The sequence below is a fragment of the Staurois parvus genome, unplaced genomic scaffold (assembly GCF_062004578.1).
Source record: "Staurois parvus isolate SC_StPar_1 unplaced genomic scaffold, SC_StPar_1.0 ptg000186l, whole genome shotgun sequence".
In the NCBI taxonomy this organism is placed as follows: Eukaryota; Metazoa; Chordata; class Amphibia; order Anura; family Ranidae; genus Staurois; species Staurois parvus.
Window position 1 is genome coordinate 11,954,052 of NW_028317982.1, and position 16,143 is coordinate 11,970,194.

At 42.9% G+C, this 16,143-nt stretch overlaps 1 protein-coding gene across 2 annotated transcripts in view; it reads right to left on the reverse strand.

Annotated features, from left to right (window-relative positions):
- KCNIP4 (potassium voltage-gated channel interacting protein 4) overlaps positions 1-11,866 on the reverse strand; it is an 892,326-nt gene extending 880,460 nt beyond the window's left edge. The window contains exon 1 of one of the 2 annotated variants that reach the window (XM_089677479.1): positions 11,728-11,866. In XM_089677479.1, the coding sequence (XP_089533605.1) occupies positions 11,728-11,791 (64 nt within the window). In that variant the 5' untranslated portion in view covers positions 11,792-11,866. The remainder of the gene's footprint in view (positions 1-11,727) is intronic. The other variant, XM_089677484.1, reaches the window with a different exon arrangement.
- Positions 11,867-16,143: the final 4,277 nt, after the last annotated feature.

Consider the following 16,143-nt stretch of genomic DNA (forward strand, 5'->3'; position numbering starts at 1 on the left):
CACACATCACCCCCATACTCAAAAAACCCTCCCTTGACCCCACTGACCTAAACAACCTTAGACCCATCTCCCTGCTGCCATTCACTTCCAAGCTCCTTGAGCGCTTAGCCTACAATCGCCTAAGTGCCCACCTCACTGATAACAACCTCCTTGATCCACTACAGTCTGGCTTCCGTCCCCTACACTGCACCGAAACTGCCCTACTTAAAATCACCAACGACCTGCTAACCACCAAAGGTAATGGCCACTACTCAGTCCTCCTGCTCCTCGACCTCTCCGCGGCCTTCGACACCGTCGACCACCCCCTCCTCCTTACTAAACTGCACTCCTTTGGCATCAGGGATGCTGCTCTCTCCTGGCTCTCCTCCTACCTAACCCAACGCTCCTTCAGCGTTACCTGTAACGCTGCCACCTCCCCCTCTCTCCCCCTCTCTGTTGGAGTCCCCCAAGGCTCTGTCCTCGGACCCCTCCTTTTCTCCATCTACACCTCCTCCCTTGGCAAACTGATACACTCCCACGGCTTCAACTATCACCTCTATGCCGGCGACACACAAATTTACCTCTCCACCCCTCACCTCACCCCCTCTCTCTCCGCCCGCATCGCCCACCTCCTGAACGACATATCAGACTGGATGTCGCTCCATTTCCTCAAGTTAAACCTGTCCAAAACCGAGCTCCTAGTTTTCCCCCCAGTCCGCGCCCCCCCCCCATCCTCTCCATCACGACTAGCAACGCCACCATCAATCCCACCCCACAAGCCAAAGTCCTGGGTGTCACCCTGGACTCAAACCTTTCCTTCCAACCTCATGTCCAATCACTATCAAAGTCATGCAGGCTCCACCTCCGCAACATCTCCAAGATACGTACGTTCCTCACCCCAGACACTACTAAACAACTCGTACACTTCCTCATTATCTCACACCTGGACTACTGCAACTCCCTTCTCACTGGCCCACCCAAACAAATGCTATCCCCATTCCAGTCTATCCGGAACTCAGCGGCTAGACTCATCCACCTCACCAACCGCTCCACATCTGCCACCCCCCTCTGCCAATCCCTTCACTGGCTCCCGATTGCCCAACACATTAATTTCAAATGACTAACTCTGACATACAAAGCCATTCACAATGCTGCCCCAAACTACCTCAGTGACCTGATACCCAAATACCACCCTACCCGTGCCCTTCGCTCCTCACAAGACCTCATACTCTCTAGCTCCCTGGTCTCCTCCTCCCACGCCTGACTGCAGGACTTCTCCAGGACTTCCCCCATCCTCTGGAACTCCCTACCCCAATCCATCAGACTGTCACCTACCCTCCTCACTTTCAGGCGCACCCTGAAAACCCATCTTTTCAGGGAAGCCTACCCCACCCTCACTTAACAACCAATCTCCTCCACTCCTCCTACCACTCCATCCCCCACAGCCAATTCCTCCTGTACCACTATCCCTTCCCTCCTAGATTGTAAGCTCGAAAGAGCAGGGCCCTCGAACCCCTCGTGTATTGTATTGTACTGTATTGTCTCATGTTCTGTCCCCCTTGCTAATGTACAGCGCTGAGCAAACCCTTTGGCGCTATATAAACATTGTATAATAATAATAATAATAATAATAATTGGTCAATTCTGTTGTTATGTTGCTACATTGTACTTGAATTTACTGTCTTATTGTTTATGTTTTGCAACTCGTCATGTTGGTGGGTTGTATCCAGGGGCGGACTGACAACTCATGGGGCCCCCGGGCAATAGGTGATCATGGGGCCCCTGTGTCCTTGCCCAAACTCAAAAAAGCCTTTGAAAAAGGTACCAGGGGCATCTCATAGGGCCCCCTACTGACCCCGGGCCCTCGGGCAGTGCCCAAGTTTCCAAATGGTCAGTCTGCCCCTGGTTGCATCTCTTGTCTTTCTATATAATGTTTCTAACAATTCTTAATAAATATATTGAAATATAAAGCAGAACCCAGCTAAAAACAAGATTAAAAAAAACCCAAATAAGCCATTTAAAGTTAAAAACAGAACAAACAATACCCGTCTCCACTTGGGACCCTGATAACCATTCTTTAATATTTTCCTCCAGGTCTCCCTCCTCTAAATTGAGACTTCCTGCCAAGTCTCTACACCTCGCTGACACCCACTCTTAGTGCTTAAGCCACATAGCCTAAGCGACCCCTGCTATATAAACGCTATGCTCAACTAGATCTGTCATGACTTTGCTAGAACTAAGAAGGGTGGAATATGTATCACCTTATTCTTTGCTTATACTCCCCTATGTGGTGGTAATACTAACCTAATGTACCTATATCTCATGCAGGGGCATGCGTCCTACTTGACGTAACTTTTAACAACGTCAAGGTCAAACTGTTTAATGCTTACACTTTTGTTCTGTCTCAAAACTTGAATAAAATTCTTAAAAATAAAAAAAAAACAAATAAAAAACTAGTATTTACTGCACTATCCATGTTCATTGCAGATATGTCCCTTTTCTGCTCATAGATGTCCTCATTCTGATTGTTATGTTTTAAAGTTTCTTCCTCTAAGCCCAGGTCATCCAGGGACCAAATCTGTCAGCACAGCAATGAGGTCATCTCTCTGTCACTCTGCTCTCTCCTACTATCAATATGCTTCGCCATAATTTTTTGGGCCAGTTTTTTTGCAGAATACAGAAAACGAATCGCATAGTTACTGAGTGAGTATGAACAGCATGTAATACAGCTTTTTTGATAGTCTTTAATGATGTGGGTTTAATGTCACTTTAATGAAATATTGGCAGTTCTAAAGCACACTTAGGAAATGAGTGCCCCAATCAAGGCTTTAGTAGCATGACACTCCATTCTACAGCCATTGTAATTTTCTGCAAACTTCAATGCAAAATGTAATTTCCCGATTGTGGATTCCTGAAAATGTGGAATAGACTCCCTCAAGAGTTGGTTCTTGCCAGCTCAGTGGATTGCTTTAAAAAAAGTCCTGGATTCTTTCCTAGATACACAGAATATAGCTGGATACTAACATTTATAGGTAAAGTTGATCCAGGGAATATCCGATTGCCTCTCGGGGGATCAGGAAGGAATTTTTTGTTCTGCAGGAGCAAACTGGATCATGCTTTGCTGGGGTTTTTTTGCGTTCCTCTGGATCAACTGTGGGTGCAGGATTATAACTTTTTCTTTTTTTTTGTATGGTTGAACTGGATGGACGTTTGTCTTTTTTGAGCTAACTATGTAACTATGTGTGATTGGCTCACAGATTTTCCCAAAAGTCTGAGATACAAGTCAGATTTGAGGTATCTTCTGCAATAGAAATTTTAGTTTTTTGAGATACTCTAGAAGGGTTAAATACTTCTAAAGGGATGCAGACCCTGCAGCTTTTCTTATCAGAACACCAGCTGATTATAATGAACCAGTTTCTTCAATTCAGAATCAATATCCAAAGGACATAGTTGTATAAACAGCTTTTTTTGAGTATAACTGCAACAATGTTTGTTAAAATTCTTAAAAGGTACATCAAACACCAATCATTGAAAGTGGAGTTACTCTTTAAAAGTTTGTAACCTCCAAAAACATAAAAGCAGTGAAACAGAAGAAAACAATAATATACTTCTGAGTCATTACTGGAACTCTAATCTCTCTACTCAGGAGAGAAACCAAGCTCTTAATGTACTTTGAATTAGCTTCATTTCCCCCAACAGAGGAAACAGAAAGCAAACAGTCTGTACCTCCACGCAACCCATGATCGATTATATCAGCATTTTCCTAATTACAGTTCACAGAGGCATATTGATAACCTATTCACTACTTATTCCGAAGTACACATTCTGTCAGTGTTTATTTTCCTATGTGAAATTACTTTTGCAATCTTTATGTTGACAGAAAAGGTTTAAATCAGTTGCTTTGTTCCTGAAAATGTCTATTCAAGTTTAAGGTGTGTGGCGTGTATATATACTGAGAGAGAGATGTAGCCAGGTGCAAGCTATATCATTTTGTCATTCTTGGACATTTACTGATGATACTATGGTTAATCTTTTTCTCCCTAGTGTCCAGTACTGGGACTGTTTCATCACTTGCTGTTAGCAGAGTGGATTCAGTTTTTCTGGCAACAGAGGACCTTGGGACCTGTAGTCCTATAGCCAATACATGTAGTCCTGAGTGCTGATTGAACTACAACTATCATAGAGCTGGCTAATGAGGAGGATGCAAATATATTCTACATCAAGGGACTGGTTCTCTCACTTGGCACAGGGTTCAGAACTGAACACAGTGGGGACTGCTGTCCTCCTGCAGATACAGATTGCTGGCCTACTGCTGCAGGACTCTGCATAACAGTTCAACACAGCAGTAACACTGATCGCCACACCAGGATTGTACCAGCTGCTCAACAACAGGACTGTTATTGTAAAGTCTTTACACAGACATCTCTGCCCGCAGCGCTGAAAGGCCATCAGGCGGTAACTCTGCACAATAACTAGCAGGCTGTGCTGTCCATAGGATTGATGAGCAGGTGGATGTGCAACCTCTTTCTGTCATCACTCTAGAGACACTGCATGCAGACATCTATACACCTCAGTACCAGGAGATCTTTACTTTGAGCAGTACCACACTCTATCTGTTTAATTTAATTAAATTACCAGTATTCACTAATGTTCATAGGTCCCATCATTGCTAGCAGAAGACAACGGATACCACCATATCAGGAACTTTAAACATCACAGGACTCAAGTTCCAATATCTAGTTAAAGTTACCTCTTTTAAGGTCATTACTGTTCAAATTGAGGTACTTGTACCTATTCACAGAGGCGTATACATTTACATACAGTGAGAAACAGAAGTATTTGTACACCCTGCGATTTTGCAAGTTCTCCCACTTAGAAATCATGGAGGGGTCTGAAATTCACATTGTAAGTGCATTCCCACTCTGAGAGACAGAATTAAAAAAACAATTCAGGAAATCACATTGTATGATTTTTAAAGAATTTATTTGTCTTGCACTGCTGAACATATTATATATAACATATATAAGTATTTGAACACCTGAGAAAATCAATGTTAATATTTGGTACAGAAGCCTTTGTTTGCAATTACAGAGGTCAAACGTTTCCTGTAGTTCTTGAGCAGGTTTGCACACACTGCAACAGGGATTTTGGCCCACTCCTCCACATAGATCTCCTCTAGATCTGTCAGGTTTCAGGGCTGTCGCTGAGCAACACAGAGTTTCAGCTCCCTCCAAAGATGTTCTATTGGATTTAGGTCTGGAGACTGGCTAGGCCATTCCAGAACCTTGATATGCTTCTTACGGAGCCACTCCTTGGTTATCCTGGCTGTGTGCTTCAGGTCATTGTCATGTTGGAAGACCCAGCCACGACCCATCTTCCATGCTCTGACTGAGGGAAGGAGGTTGTTGCTCAAAATCTCACAATAAATGTCCCCATTCATCCTCTCCTTAATACAGACTTTCTCCCATGCCTCCTCTGGATAATCCAGATGGCCATTGGCAAACTTCAGATGGGCCTGGACATGTGATGACTTGAGCAGGGGAACCTTCCGTGCAATGCATGATTTGAAACCATGACGGCGTAGTGTTCTACCAACAGTGACCTTTGAAACTGTGGTCCCAGCTCTCTTCATGTCATTGACCAGCTCCTCCCTTGTAGTTCTGGGCTGATTCCTCGCCTTTCTTATCATCAGTGATACCCCACGAGGTGAGATCTTGCATGGAGCCCCAGTCCGAGGGAGACTGACATTCGTCTTTAGCCTCTTCCATTTTCTAACAATTGCTCCAACAGTTGATCTATTTTCACCAAGCTGCTTGGCAATTGCCCCGTAGCCCTTTCCAGCCTTGTGAAGGTCCACAATTTTGTGTCTGGTGTCTTTTGACAGCTCTTTGGTCTTGCCCATGGTAGTAGTTGGCATCTGACTGACTGTGGGGTGGACAGGTGTCTTTAAAGAGCTCAGATAGGTGCTACTAAGTTAGATTAATGAGTGGAGTAGAGGTGGACTTTTTAAAGGCACAGTAACAGGTCTTTGAGAGTCAGAATTCTTGCTGTTTCTTAGGTGTTCAAATACTTATGTTCAGCTGTGCAAGACAAATAAATTCTTTAAAAATCATACAATGTGATTTCCTGATTTTTTTTTTTATTCTGTCTCTCAGAGTGGGAATGCACCTACAATGTGAATTTCAGACCCCTCCATGATTTCTAAGTGGGAGAACTTGCAAAATTGCAGGGTGTTCAAATACTTCTGTTCCTCACTGTAATTCTCCCTTTGCGGCGCTGGTGGTCCAGAGAGAGCTGATAAGTCAACAAGCCTTTCTTACCCCTCTTGTGCTGGTGTTGCAATGGTTGAAGCTTACTACACATGATTGTATAATTTTTTAAATGTTGCTAATTGATTATTTCTATTTTATCAGTGTTCTGATTGTATGTGTGAACAGGAGTTGCATATCCTAAACCCATTATTTCTTTGGCCTGCTCTTTTGAACAGATTTAATATAGGGTGTTACTAAACATTTGTGTTTCTTGCATTATCATTCTATACTGTTGAAATATATCTGAACCCACAGTGTCAGAGGTGTCGGGAGGCTTGCAAGGTCAGGGCAACCATTGGGGACAAGCATTATCAAGCGGCCCCTGGGGTGGTAGCGCTATCTATCTATCTATCTATCTATCTATCTATCTATCTATCTATTTATCTATCTATCTACCAATCAGCTATTACACTGAAAGTTGGTGGGATACATTGGGCAGCAAATAAACATGTTGTTTTGAAGTTGATATGTTAAAAGCAGAAAAAAGGGCTTCGCAGTTTGTTTTGTATGGGGCTGCATAGCTGTAGATGGGTCCAGTGGCAATGCTAACCCTTGTCCACAGCCAAAAGCACCTACAATGGGCATGTGGGCATCAGAAATGGACCATGGAGCAATAGAAGAAGGTGGCCTGCTCTGAAGAATCATCTTTCTTTTACATCATGTTATTGGATGGGTGCATGTGCATCTCTTACCTGGGGAAGAGATGGTACCTAGATGCAGTCTGGTAAGAGGGAAAGCCTGCGGAGACAGGAAATGTTTGGATGGGAATCCTTGGGTCCTGCCATTCATGTGGATGTTACTTTGACATGCACAACCTACAGCACCTAAACATTGTGGCCTGTCAGTTCATTGCATGGAGGGAGTGCTTTAACTTCCAATTGTCATGAAAATTTCTGAATAGGGCACAGACATCACAAAGAAAACCTGACCTAACCTTCTTAACTCTGAAACAAAATACAATGTATATACATGAATAGGCAATAGATACACTTTTAACAGATGTTGGCAAAGGTTAAAGGCTTTTCCTTACAACTTCTACCTACCATACATCACTTATAGCCATGATTATTGACACTCCAATGGATGCTATTGATTATTAATACTGTGATCAATGTACTTGGAAGATCCGAGGACTGTGGCTAGCATGACAAGTAAAAATACAGTTTAAAATATGATGTTGATAAAGGGGGACCATCATAAATACAGAGTTGAAGTGCAGGCAGAATAGACACAAGGATGCTCAGTGTTGCTAGCTGAGGTTAAATGAACCAGAAATTTCTGTTTTCCTAGAGTGATCAAAGGTGTGGATATTGTAGTGCAGGCAACTTCCAGTGTTTGGCTCTTTGAATTGTCTAACATGATCCCAAAGATAGACAAAATAAATGGACTTATCAATAAATGACAGAGTAGAAAAGACAATGGCGACAGGAGATGAAACATAGAAGAGACCAGACAAAGTGCCCAAAACTGGAGGGTAAAACTGAGCCATTACCCAACATTCCTGCTTCTCCTTACCCTGAACTCTTCCTCAGTCCTCTCCAACCCCTAGCTGTGTTTCTTCTCTTGTAAGTGAAACATCACTTGTTCTAGATGTTTAAAGTTATCTTCAAAATGTAAGAATTTTTTTTCAAGAAGAAGAAGAAGAAAAAATGGAAATATAAGTCAAGTAATCAAATCATCTGGCAACTCAACAATTAACTGGTGGTCAACAAGTATGTGATGCAGCCAGATCGGCTCATTGGAAATGAGGGAAACATTCTCTCCAGCCCTAGTGCCACACTAAATCAAATGCATCAAATGAAAGCCATAATCAGTTTCTGGAGAAGATAACCAGTTTGCATGGATTGTCCTTTGAAACATCTAATTTATTAGGTGTGCAAACTAGATTGCTGTCAAGAGCTGGTCCATTGTACTGTCCAATATGATTGCCCATCCCCAACTCTCCTGTCTTCTTCAAAGATTTTTCAGCAAGACAGGGGGTGCTATCAGAGCAAAACTAAAAAAAATATGTTTTTTTCCATTTAGGCTTTCCTGCTAGTGCTAATCTGTAGCTTCTTTATAGAAAAAAACTGAAAACATATTTTTTATCATTAGCACCAAGATGAAAAACATTTTAACCATATTAAAGCCCGGATATTTATACTGCTAACTACAGTATTAAACTGAGAATCAAGCAATGTTACAGTACAGCAGGTTTGCACGACCCTGTTTACTTTTTGTAATCACTTAAAAAAAGTTTAGACAGTGTGTGTAAGGGACCGCCCGTACCTCTAGCAATCCACTGGTCAGGTGCTTCCAGAGCACGGAGTCTAAGTCCCGGAGCACTTGTTCACCAGGGCCCCTGATGGTGGGGATGGACTTGGAGCGCACCGAGACCAGGTCGCAACTACTGGGCACACCCACCAATGGTAGAGGTATCCGCCGAGGGCTCCCGCAGAGTAAGAACCTGATATGAGGAGGTCGGGCGATCCCGATGGGATGGATGGATGGCTGAGCAGGTGCAGGGTCAAACGAGCCGGGTCGGGAGCCGTGGGGGTCTGCGAGGTACAAAACAGCGGGCAGAGAATAGTCGGGTCACATGCCAGGTCAGCAACAGTAGATCAGAACCAACAGGCGGCATCCAGGAGAGAGGTCAGGCAAGCCAACGGTCAGGGCAGGAGAGTACAGCAATGTCAGGAGCAATCCGGGTCAGCAACTTATCAAAAACACAGGTACACACAGATCAGGGAACAGGAGAGACCAAACGGCAACCAGTGACAGCTCAGGGCGATTTAAATACCGCGCCCTGCGCTGTCATTGGTGCCCGGTGCGCACCTGTGTCTCCTAGTGCACATGTGCGAGTTCGTCGCCGCGGCCGCCCTGGACCTAGTGCCCGTATCCCCGTGCACGGCGGCGCACTGCGCCTTCGCCGGGACAAGCGCCGCGGCAATCCCTGACAGTGTGGTTAGGTACATCCTGCTCTTACATTACAGGGTTAGATCAATGTACACCCTCCCCGCTGTCCAGATCCCTGCTGTATGCACCTCCATAGGTGATGAGCTGTCAGTGCCTTAGCAACCAGCATAGTGGTCTGGGGATTTCAAATCTCTGTTCTTTTTACTCTTCTTCCTGAAGCTCTTATGGGATGGATAAAAGGGATTCTGATTGGTCAGCTCCAACACAGAGTATCCCACTGATCTGTCCTAGAAGCTTTTGAGGAATATTGTTCCTCTGAAGCAGGAAGCTCCAAATTTTCTAAACAAATGGCTAGTTTATTGTCCTTCTGACTTGGGGGGGCTGGACTGTGGTCAGTAAAAAGTTTGCTGGCATCAGTGGGAGTAAACAATGCCTTATCTTTTGGTATTAGGGGAATTAGTGCCCCATCATTGGTGTCGGTGGGAGAAATAGTGCCCAATTGTTGATGTCAGTGGCAGGAATTATGTTGAGTGGGCAGAATACCGTCTCATATCAGTGGGATGAATAGTGTTCCAAAAGGCCAGATAAAGGCAAGCAAAGGGCTGCATCCGGTCCTGGGGCCACAGTTTGGATACCACTGCTCTATAGCCTCTGTAGTTGTCAAAGGGGGAGCAGCTGTCTGACTGGCTGCTGTAATTCTTGGTGACCCTCTTTGGACATTTTGCTTGGGGCAGCCCATTTAAATAAGGAACTCTGCTGGGATTTGGCATACATTTATGAGTGGACAGTATAGGGAGAGGTACCCGCTTGGCAGAGAATTAGAGATAGAGAGAGGTTCCAGTGTGAGAAGGGAAAGAATAAGGGATACCACTGCATGATCCATATAGCCACTGGTCTCCAGAGCCTCAATTTTTGTATAAGTCATTGGTCTCCAAACTGGGTCAGATGCAGCCTTTGTCTTTATCCAGCCTTAACACAAGGCACTATTCCTTCCTCTGACATCAACAATGGGGCACCATTCCTCCCACTGACACCAATGATGGGGCACCATTCCTTCCGCTGACACCAATGATGGGGCACCATTCCTCCCAATGATACCAATGATAGGGCACTATTCCCTTCCCTGATACCAATGATGAGGCATTAATTACTCCTATTGACACTAGATCATTTTCACTCACACTGTCAGCAATGTGCAACCCCCCCCCCTGCCACCAAATAAAAAATCTGAAGGAAAATAAACTTGCCCTTTGATTTGAAAGTTTGGAAGCCTGGAGACCCCTAGCATAGGTAGACATTAATAGATAAAGCATAATTTTGGACACATTTTTTGCTTTAAATAGAGTAAGAAAGGGTTAAAACCCCTGCACTTTTTTTTACTGCTGTCTGTGTACCAGCTGGTGAGATTTTACCCTTACTTGCTGTCTATTTAGTGGGTGTCAGGATAGTATAGGACATGTTGACCAGTCTCTTCAAAGGGGACAACACCAACAATAAATCTTTTTTTCTATGAGTAGTAGAAGAGTTATTATATTTATCAGGCTACATTGCTATCAGAGTGCACATTGGAACGATTTCCCTCACTTCCTGTAGAGGAGACCAATGTCAGATAAAAATCTGAAAAATCCCCCCCAGTGGGTAAACAAACAATAAAAACCTTACAGATGTTTTAACCCTTTCTCACTTTATTAAGTACTATTTTTGTTGGCTAGAGTAGGGCCTTAATTATTTGACATACGCATATCCAGAGTTCCAGCAAATTTCATTCTGTAGCTGTGCTCGGCTATGTCTCACAGGAAAAATTTAGGGAACACTAAAAAGTTTTTAACTTTTTGCTTTGGTGTTGAAAAATTTAATCAAAAGATGCCAAAATCACTGATATAAATCAAGAAAGAGCAATATAAATGAAAAATAAAGACATTTCTACTTTGTTTTAAACTGCTTTACATTATCATCATTTAACCTCACATGTGACAGAATAATTGAAATCTCCAAATAAAAATGTTACTATAAAACATGTAATGCTCAAATTAAAGAAGAATATTTAAATGATTTAAAATCACAATCAAATTTAATGTACAAGCCTAATAATTTAAAATAATTAAAATGAACTTATACCCAACTGCTTAGGAAACAAATGGGCTATTTAATAATACAAACAGAAATGTGCAAAATAGTTTAGCCAAGAGCAACTAATCAATAAGCACCTTTTATTTGTCTGGTATAAATTATGTGTTACATATTGTAGGTGCTCCTTTAAATGCACATATACTCAGTGGTAACAGTAATGTCCAAGCAGAGTTCAGTAACACTCAATGGAAACGCAGTCTTATGTCATTTCAAATACGGCAAATATGCCCAATAGCAAACCTGAAGAAAAACATTTCTTTTCCCTCTGCCAAAAAGAATTCATGCAGTTTCCCTTCAGCATTTACAGGTACGTCTCTAGTATAGTAGCAGTGTTCTCTTGCCATGCATTCTCCAGGGATGTATTAATAAAAGTATGGGTCAGCATGCAGTAAGGGCATGCCTCAGGTCCTACCGCCTGATGATACTTCTCCCTCATCCAGCCGAGCTGAGATAGTCTCCACTCTCCTGGTGTCCATGCTTCAGCCTGGAGAGAAGTGTACAGGACAGTGATGGCTCTTGGATGCTGCTACACTGTGTAGAGAGATGAGAAGTGGATCCTGTCCTAATAGAATTAGAGAGAGTGTGGTTCACATGGGGAGGGGAAGGTGGTGAAAGGAGAATCTGTATGGATATTTCTGTACTTCTCATTCATAAACAAAGTATAATTAGGCTCACATTACCACGGGGCCATAGGACAAAAAAATAAAAAATTAAATAGCTTTTTAGGAGTAACTAACAGAAATAAAAGAAAATCAGAACCCTGTCATTTCGGGACAGTAAATCCAAAATCAGTATTTTTTTGCTCCAAGTAGTTCTCAGTACAGGGGATATACTGTTGCCCAGAGTACTTCCAATGCCCATCAAGGTAATTGTAAGGGTAAGGATAAGTGATTGGTTTAAGGTTAAATTATTACTAAACCCACAACAGTAAAATCAGTCTGTATATGCAGTAAAGCATGCTTGTTATACTCACTGTGGAACCTAAGAGGTTAATCCTCTGCATTGTGTAAAAAGACTTTTTGATCCTGTCTTCTCTGATCCTCCCCTTCTTTTACAGTCCCCAATGCATCTGCTGATGGACAGCACTCTAGGAGTCACTCTGCACATGCTAAGTGTAGTGTGTATTGCTAAATAGTTTTTTTTTTCTTTGGGAGGGTGCATGTGATCAGCACAGAGACAATCAGCACTGTATAGACAGAGGGTCAAGGGTTATGCAGCCTTACAGGACAGTCAAAGCAGAACAAAAACCCCTCTCACAAGCTTTAACCAGTGCTCAACTGATATAAGTCACAAGACTGCTATATACTGCTGATGAGAAACAGGTATTTAGCAGTTTAAATCTACTAAAATACTTGCATTTCCATGTTGTGTGTACTGTGGGAGACCAGATATAGTGAATGCAGGATCCTGGGTTTAGTAACACTTGAAAGTTAGGGTAATGAGTAAGGGGTTACGATTAAAGGAGTTAATTTAGTTTAGTGCCTCTGTAAAATGTTGACAGATCATTTTAAAAGAAAATGTGACAGTTAAAGGAAAGGTTGACCTTTCAACAAAAAATAATAAACATATATTTTTGTGGAAGGGAAAAAAATGTGCATTTACCATTTTTTGTTTTAGGAACCTGGAAAGCATTGCACCAGTGATCAGTAGATCGCTAAAGCTATACAGCAATCCTGTACACCTGTCAGTGTATCTGTTTGCTCGTAGCTCATATACAGTACTTACTGACAGGAAGAATCAATGAACTACCACAGCGCTCAACAGTGCTGTGGTAGTTCATGAGAACTACAAGTCGACAGCCGCTAAGGCTGTCGGTACTTGTAGATTCCCATTCACAGAATACTGTGAATGGGTGAAGCAGCCAGGAGGAGTCTGGCATAGCTGCATTTTTTTTTAACATTTTGACAGCTAACAGGGGGAGAAAATCCCCTGGTAGCTGTCAAAGCGGAGGATCAGGGGTGTGCGGGAGTCGGTCATTTCATAATATGTTACACTCTGAATATGGGTGTAACATGTTTTGAAATCCTAGATTGTAAGCTCTGAGGAGCAGGGCCCTCGAACCCCTCATGTATTGCATTGTATTGTTACTGTACTGTCTCCCACTATAATGTACAGCGCTGAGCAAACTATTGGCGCTATATAAATACTGTATAATAATAATGAAAGGCGAACTTATCCTTTAAGGCTAAAATTAGGGTTCAAGCCACATTTGCATTTTAACAGTGCATGGATTTTAGCCTCGATTTATATGTCCACGACTCTGCTAACGGCTCTGTACTCTCTGACACACCTGACTGGGCTGAGGATCTAGATGCAGACACCTGAGCATATAAATCAGCAATAGTCAGCAATATGTTTACAATACCAAATTTGTTTTTGAACTTGTTTCAAATTAAGTTCGAATTCGGAAAATTCAGTACTTCAGATGAAATTTTGTTTTCTTGTTTCGGATTCATTTAAATTTGTTACTATTGTTACTTTTGACTAAAGGCAAAGGCATCCCACCCCAGGCAGAGTTTATACAAATTAATTAAGTTCTTACAAAATGGTTTCAATCATTTTGTTACATATTTTCCCAATATCATAAGGGCCTGCTTAGCTTATCCATGTGTAGTTAAGTATAATTAAAAAAATATACTTTGTCAGATGTTTCTAAATGATCACATATGACATTATATATTTTTTTTCAGTACACGTTAGGTTTAGCTCATTCCAAAGTTTTTTTTGTTTAGTTTCGAATAGGGTGAGGAAGAGCTAGAATTTTTGTCAGGTTCTTATTTCTGTCTGTGATATTTTATCTGACATCCTGTTCCTGTGACACCTGTACAAGAAAAGGAGGGAGCATCATCAGGACAGGAAAGCACAGACAGCATTAAAAAAGATTGTTAGAGGTCCGAACCCTTCCTACCTCTATTGAAAACATGCTTTTGCAGTTGAGAGAATTCCCATTAGTTCCTGCCCAGACAGGAAAAAAGAAGAAATCTTATAAAGACCCTTTTCACACGGGTGATCAGATCAGGTCCACCTGTCAGATTTTCAAAAAATGTTTTTGCAGTTGAGAGATTTCTCATTACGTCCTGTCCAGACAGGAAGTTAGAGGGAATCTCTCCAAGACCCCTTTCACACGGGCAATCAGATTAGATCTGCCTGTCAGTTCTTCAGGCAGATCTGATTGGATGGTCCATGTATCCCTGTGAACCAGCGGGTGTAACTGGATCTGCACCCTCTGTCTAGGCAGATTGGATTGGAGGGCAGTCGGGTGTAAAATTGTATCAGTTTACACCAGGGGTGGACTGACAACTCATGGGGCCCCCAGGCAATAGGGGATCATGGGGCCCCTGTGTCCTCGCCCACACTCAAACCACACCCATAAAAGCCTCTGAAAGGTACCAGGGGCATATCATGGGGCCCCCTACTGACCCTGGGCCCTCGGGCAGTGCCCAAGTGCCCGAATGGTCAGTCCACCCCTGGTATACACCTAACCGCCCATAGAGTAGAACGAGCTTTGTCTGTGTCTGCTCTGCAGAAACTGAGCAGACACAGACCTGTTATCCACCCACTCTCCTCTGATCAGATCATCTGCTGATCCGAACAGAGTCCACCCTGTGTAAAAGGGGCCTAACAGGGACATGGAAGGCAACATAATTTTGACAGGCTGATATCAAGTAAAATTCAGGTGTTGACACTAGTTACAGGGGTTGGACAAAATTTTGTAAACACCAGAATGAAATTTTTACCTAATTTGGTGTGGGACCGCCTTTGGCATCCAAGACGGCCTGAATTCTCCTGGAAATTAACAAATATAAGTCTTGGATCGTGGATAAAGGTATCTGATACCACTCTTCATGCAAAAATCATTCCAGTTCTTACAGAGATGCCTGACGAGGAAAAAAAGAGCCCAAACCTTGTTCTCCAAAATTGACCATAGTGGCTCTATGAATATATACTGAGGTCCAGTGACTGCAGCACACAAGGAAGGTGAGAGACTTCGTCACCATGCTAGTCAAACCATGATTTGACAACACCCGCTGTGTGAATCAAAGCTTTATCATCTTGGTAAAGAGCACTGTCTTCGGGAAACAATGGGGTGCACGTGGTTAGCCAAAAATGTGTACATAGTCACTGGTAGTGACTCTACCTTTCAAGGTGATGAGGGAACCTGAAGGATACCAAGATATAGCTGCCCAAACCATGATTGCGTCCAGGGGCGGACTGACCATTTGGAAACTTGGGCACTGCCCGAGGGCCCAGGGTCAGTAGGGGGCCTCATGAGATGCCCCTGGTACCTTTTTCATAGGCCTTTTTGAGTTTGAGCAAGGACACAGGGACCCCATGATCCCCTATTGCCCGGGGGCCCCATGAGTTGTCAGTCTGCCCCTGATTGCGTCACCACCATGCTTGACCATTGGCACAAGACAGTCCTGGTCATAAGCTTGGGAAGGTATTTGCCACATGTAAACATGTCTGGTGGTTGGGAACAGTGTAAAGTCTGATTCAATGCACCATATTACAGTCTTCCATTGATTGATAGTCCATGATTTATGGGTGTTACACTACTCTCTCCTCTTCTGAGCATTATTATCGGTCACTAGTGGTTTGGCAATTGTAGCTCACCCATGAATGTTTTGCTTATGTTCCCTTTGCACAGTTTTGTGGACGCAGGCATTGGAAGACTGAGATTTAGGTCTGCAGTCCCTTTTGCAGCAGTTGTTTTCTCGTTCTTGGTAACAAACCTTTTGTCTCTTTTGACCATATCGACCGCACTAATGCTAATCAGACGATGTTTTCCCGGAAACTGTATGTGCTGTCATAACCTTTGATACTGTAC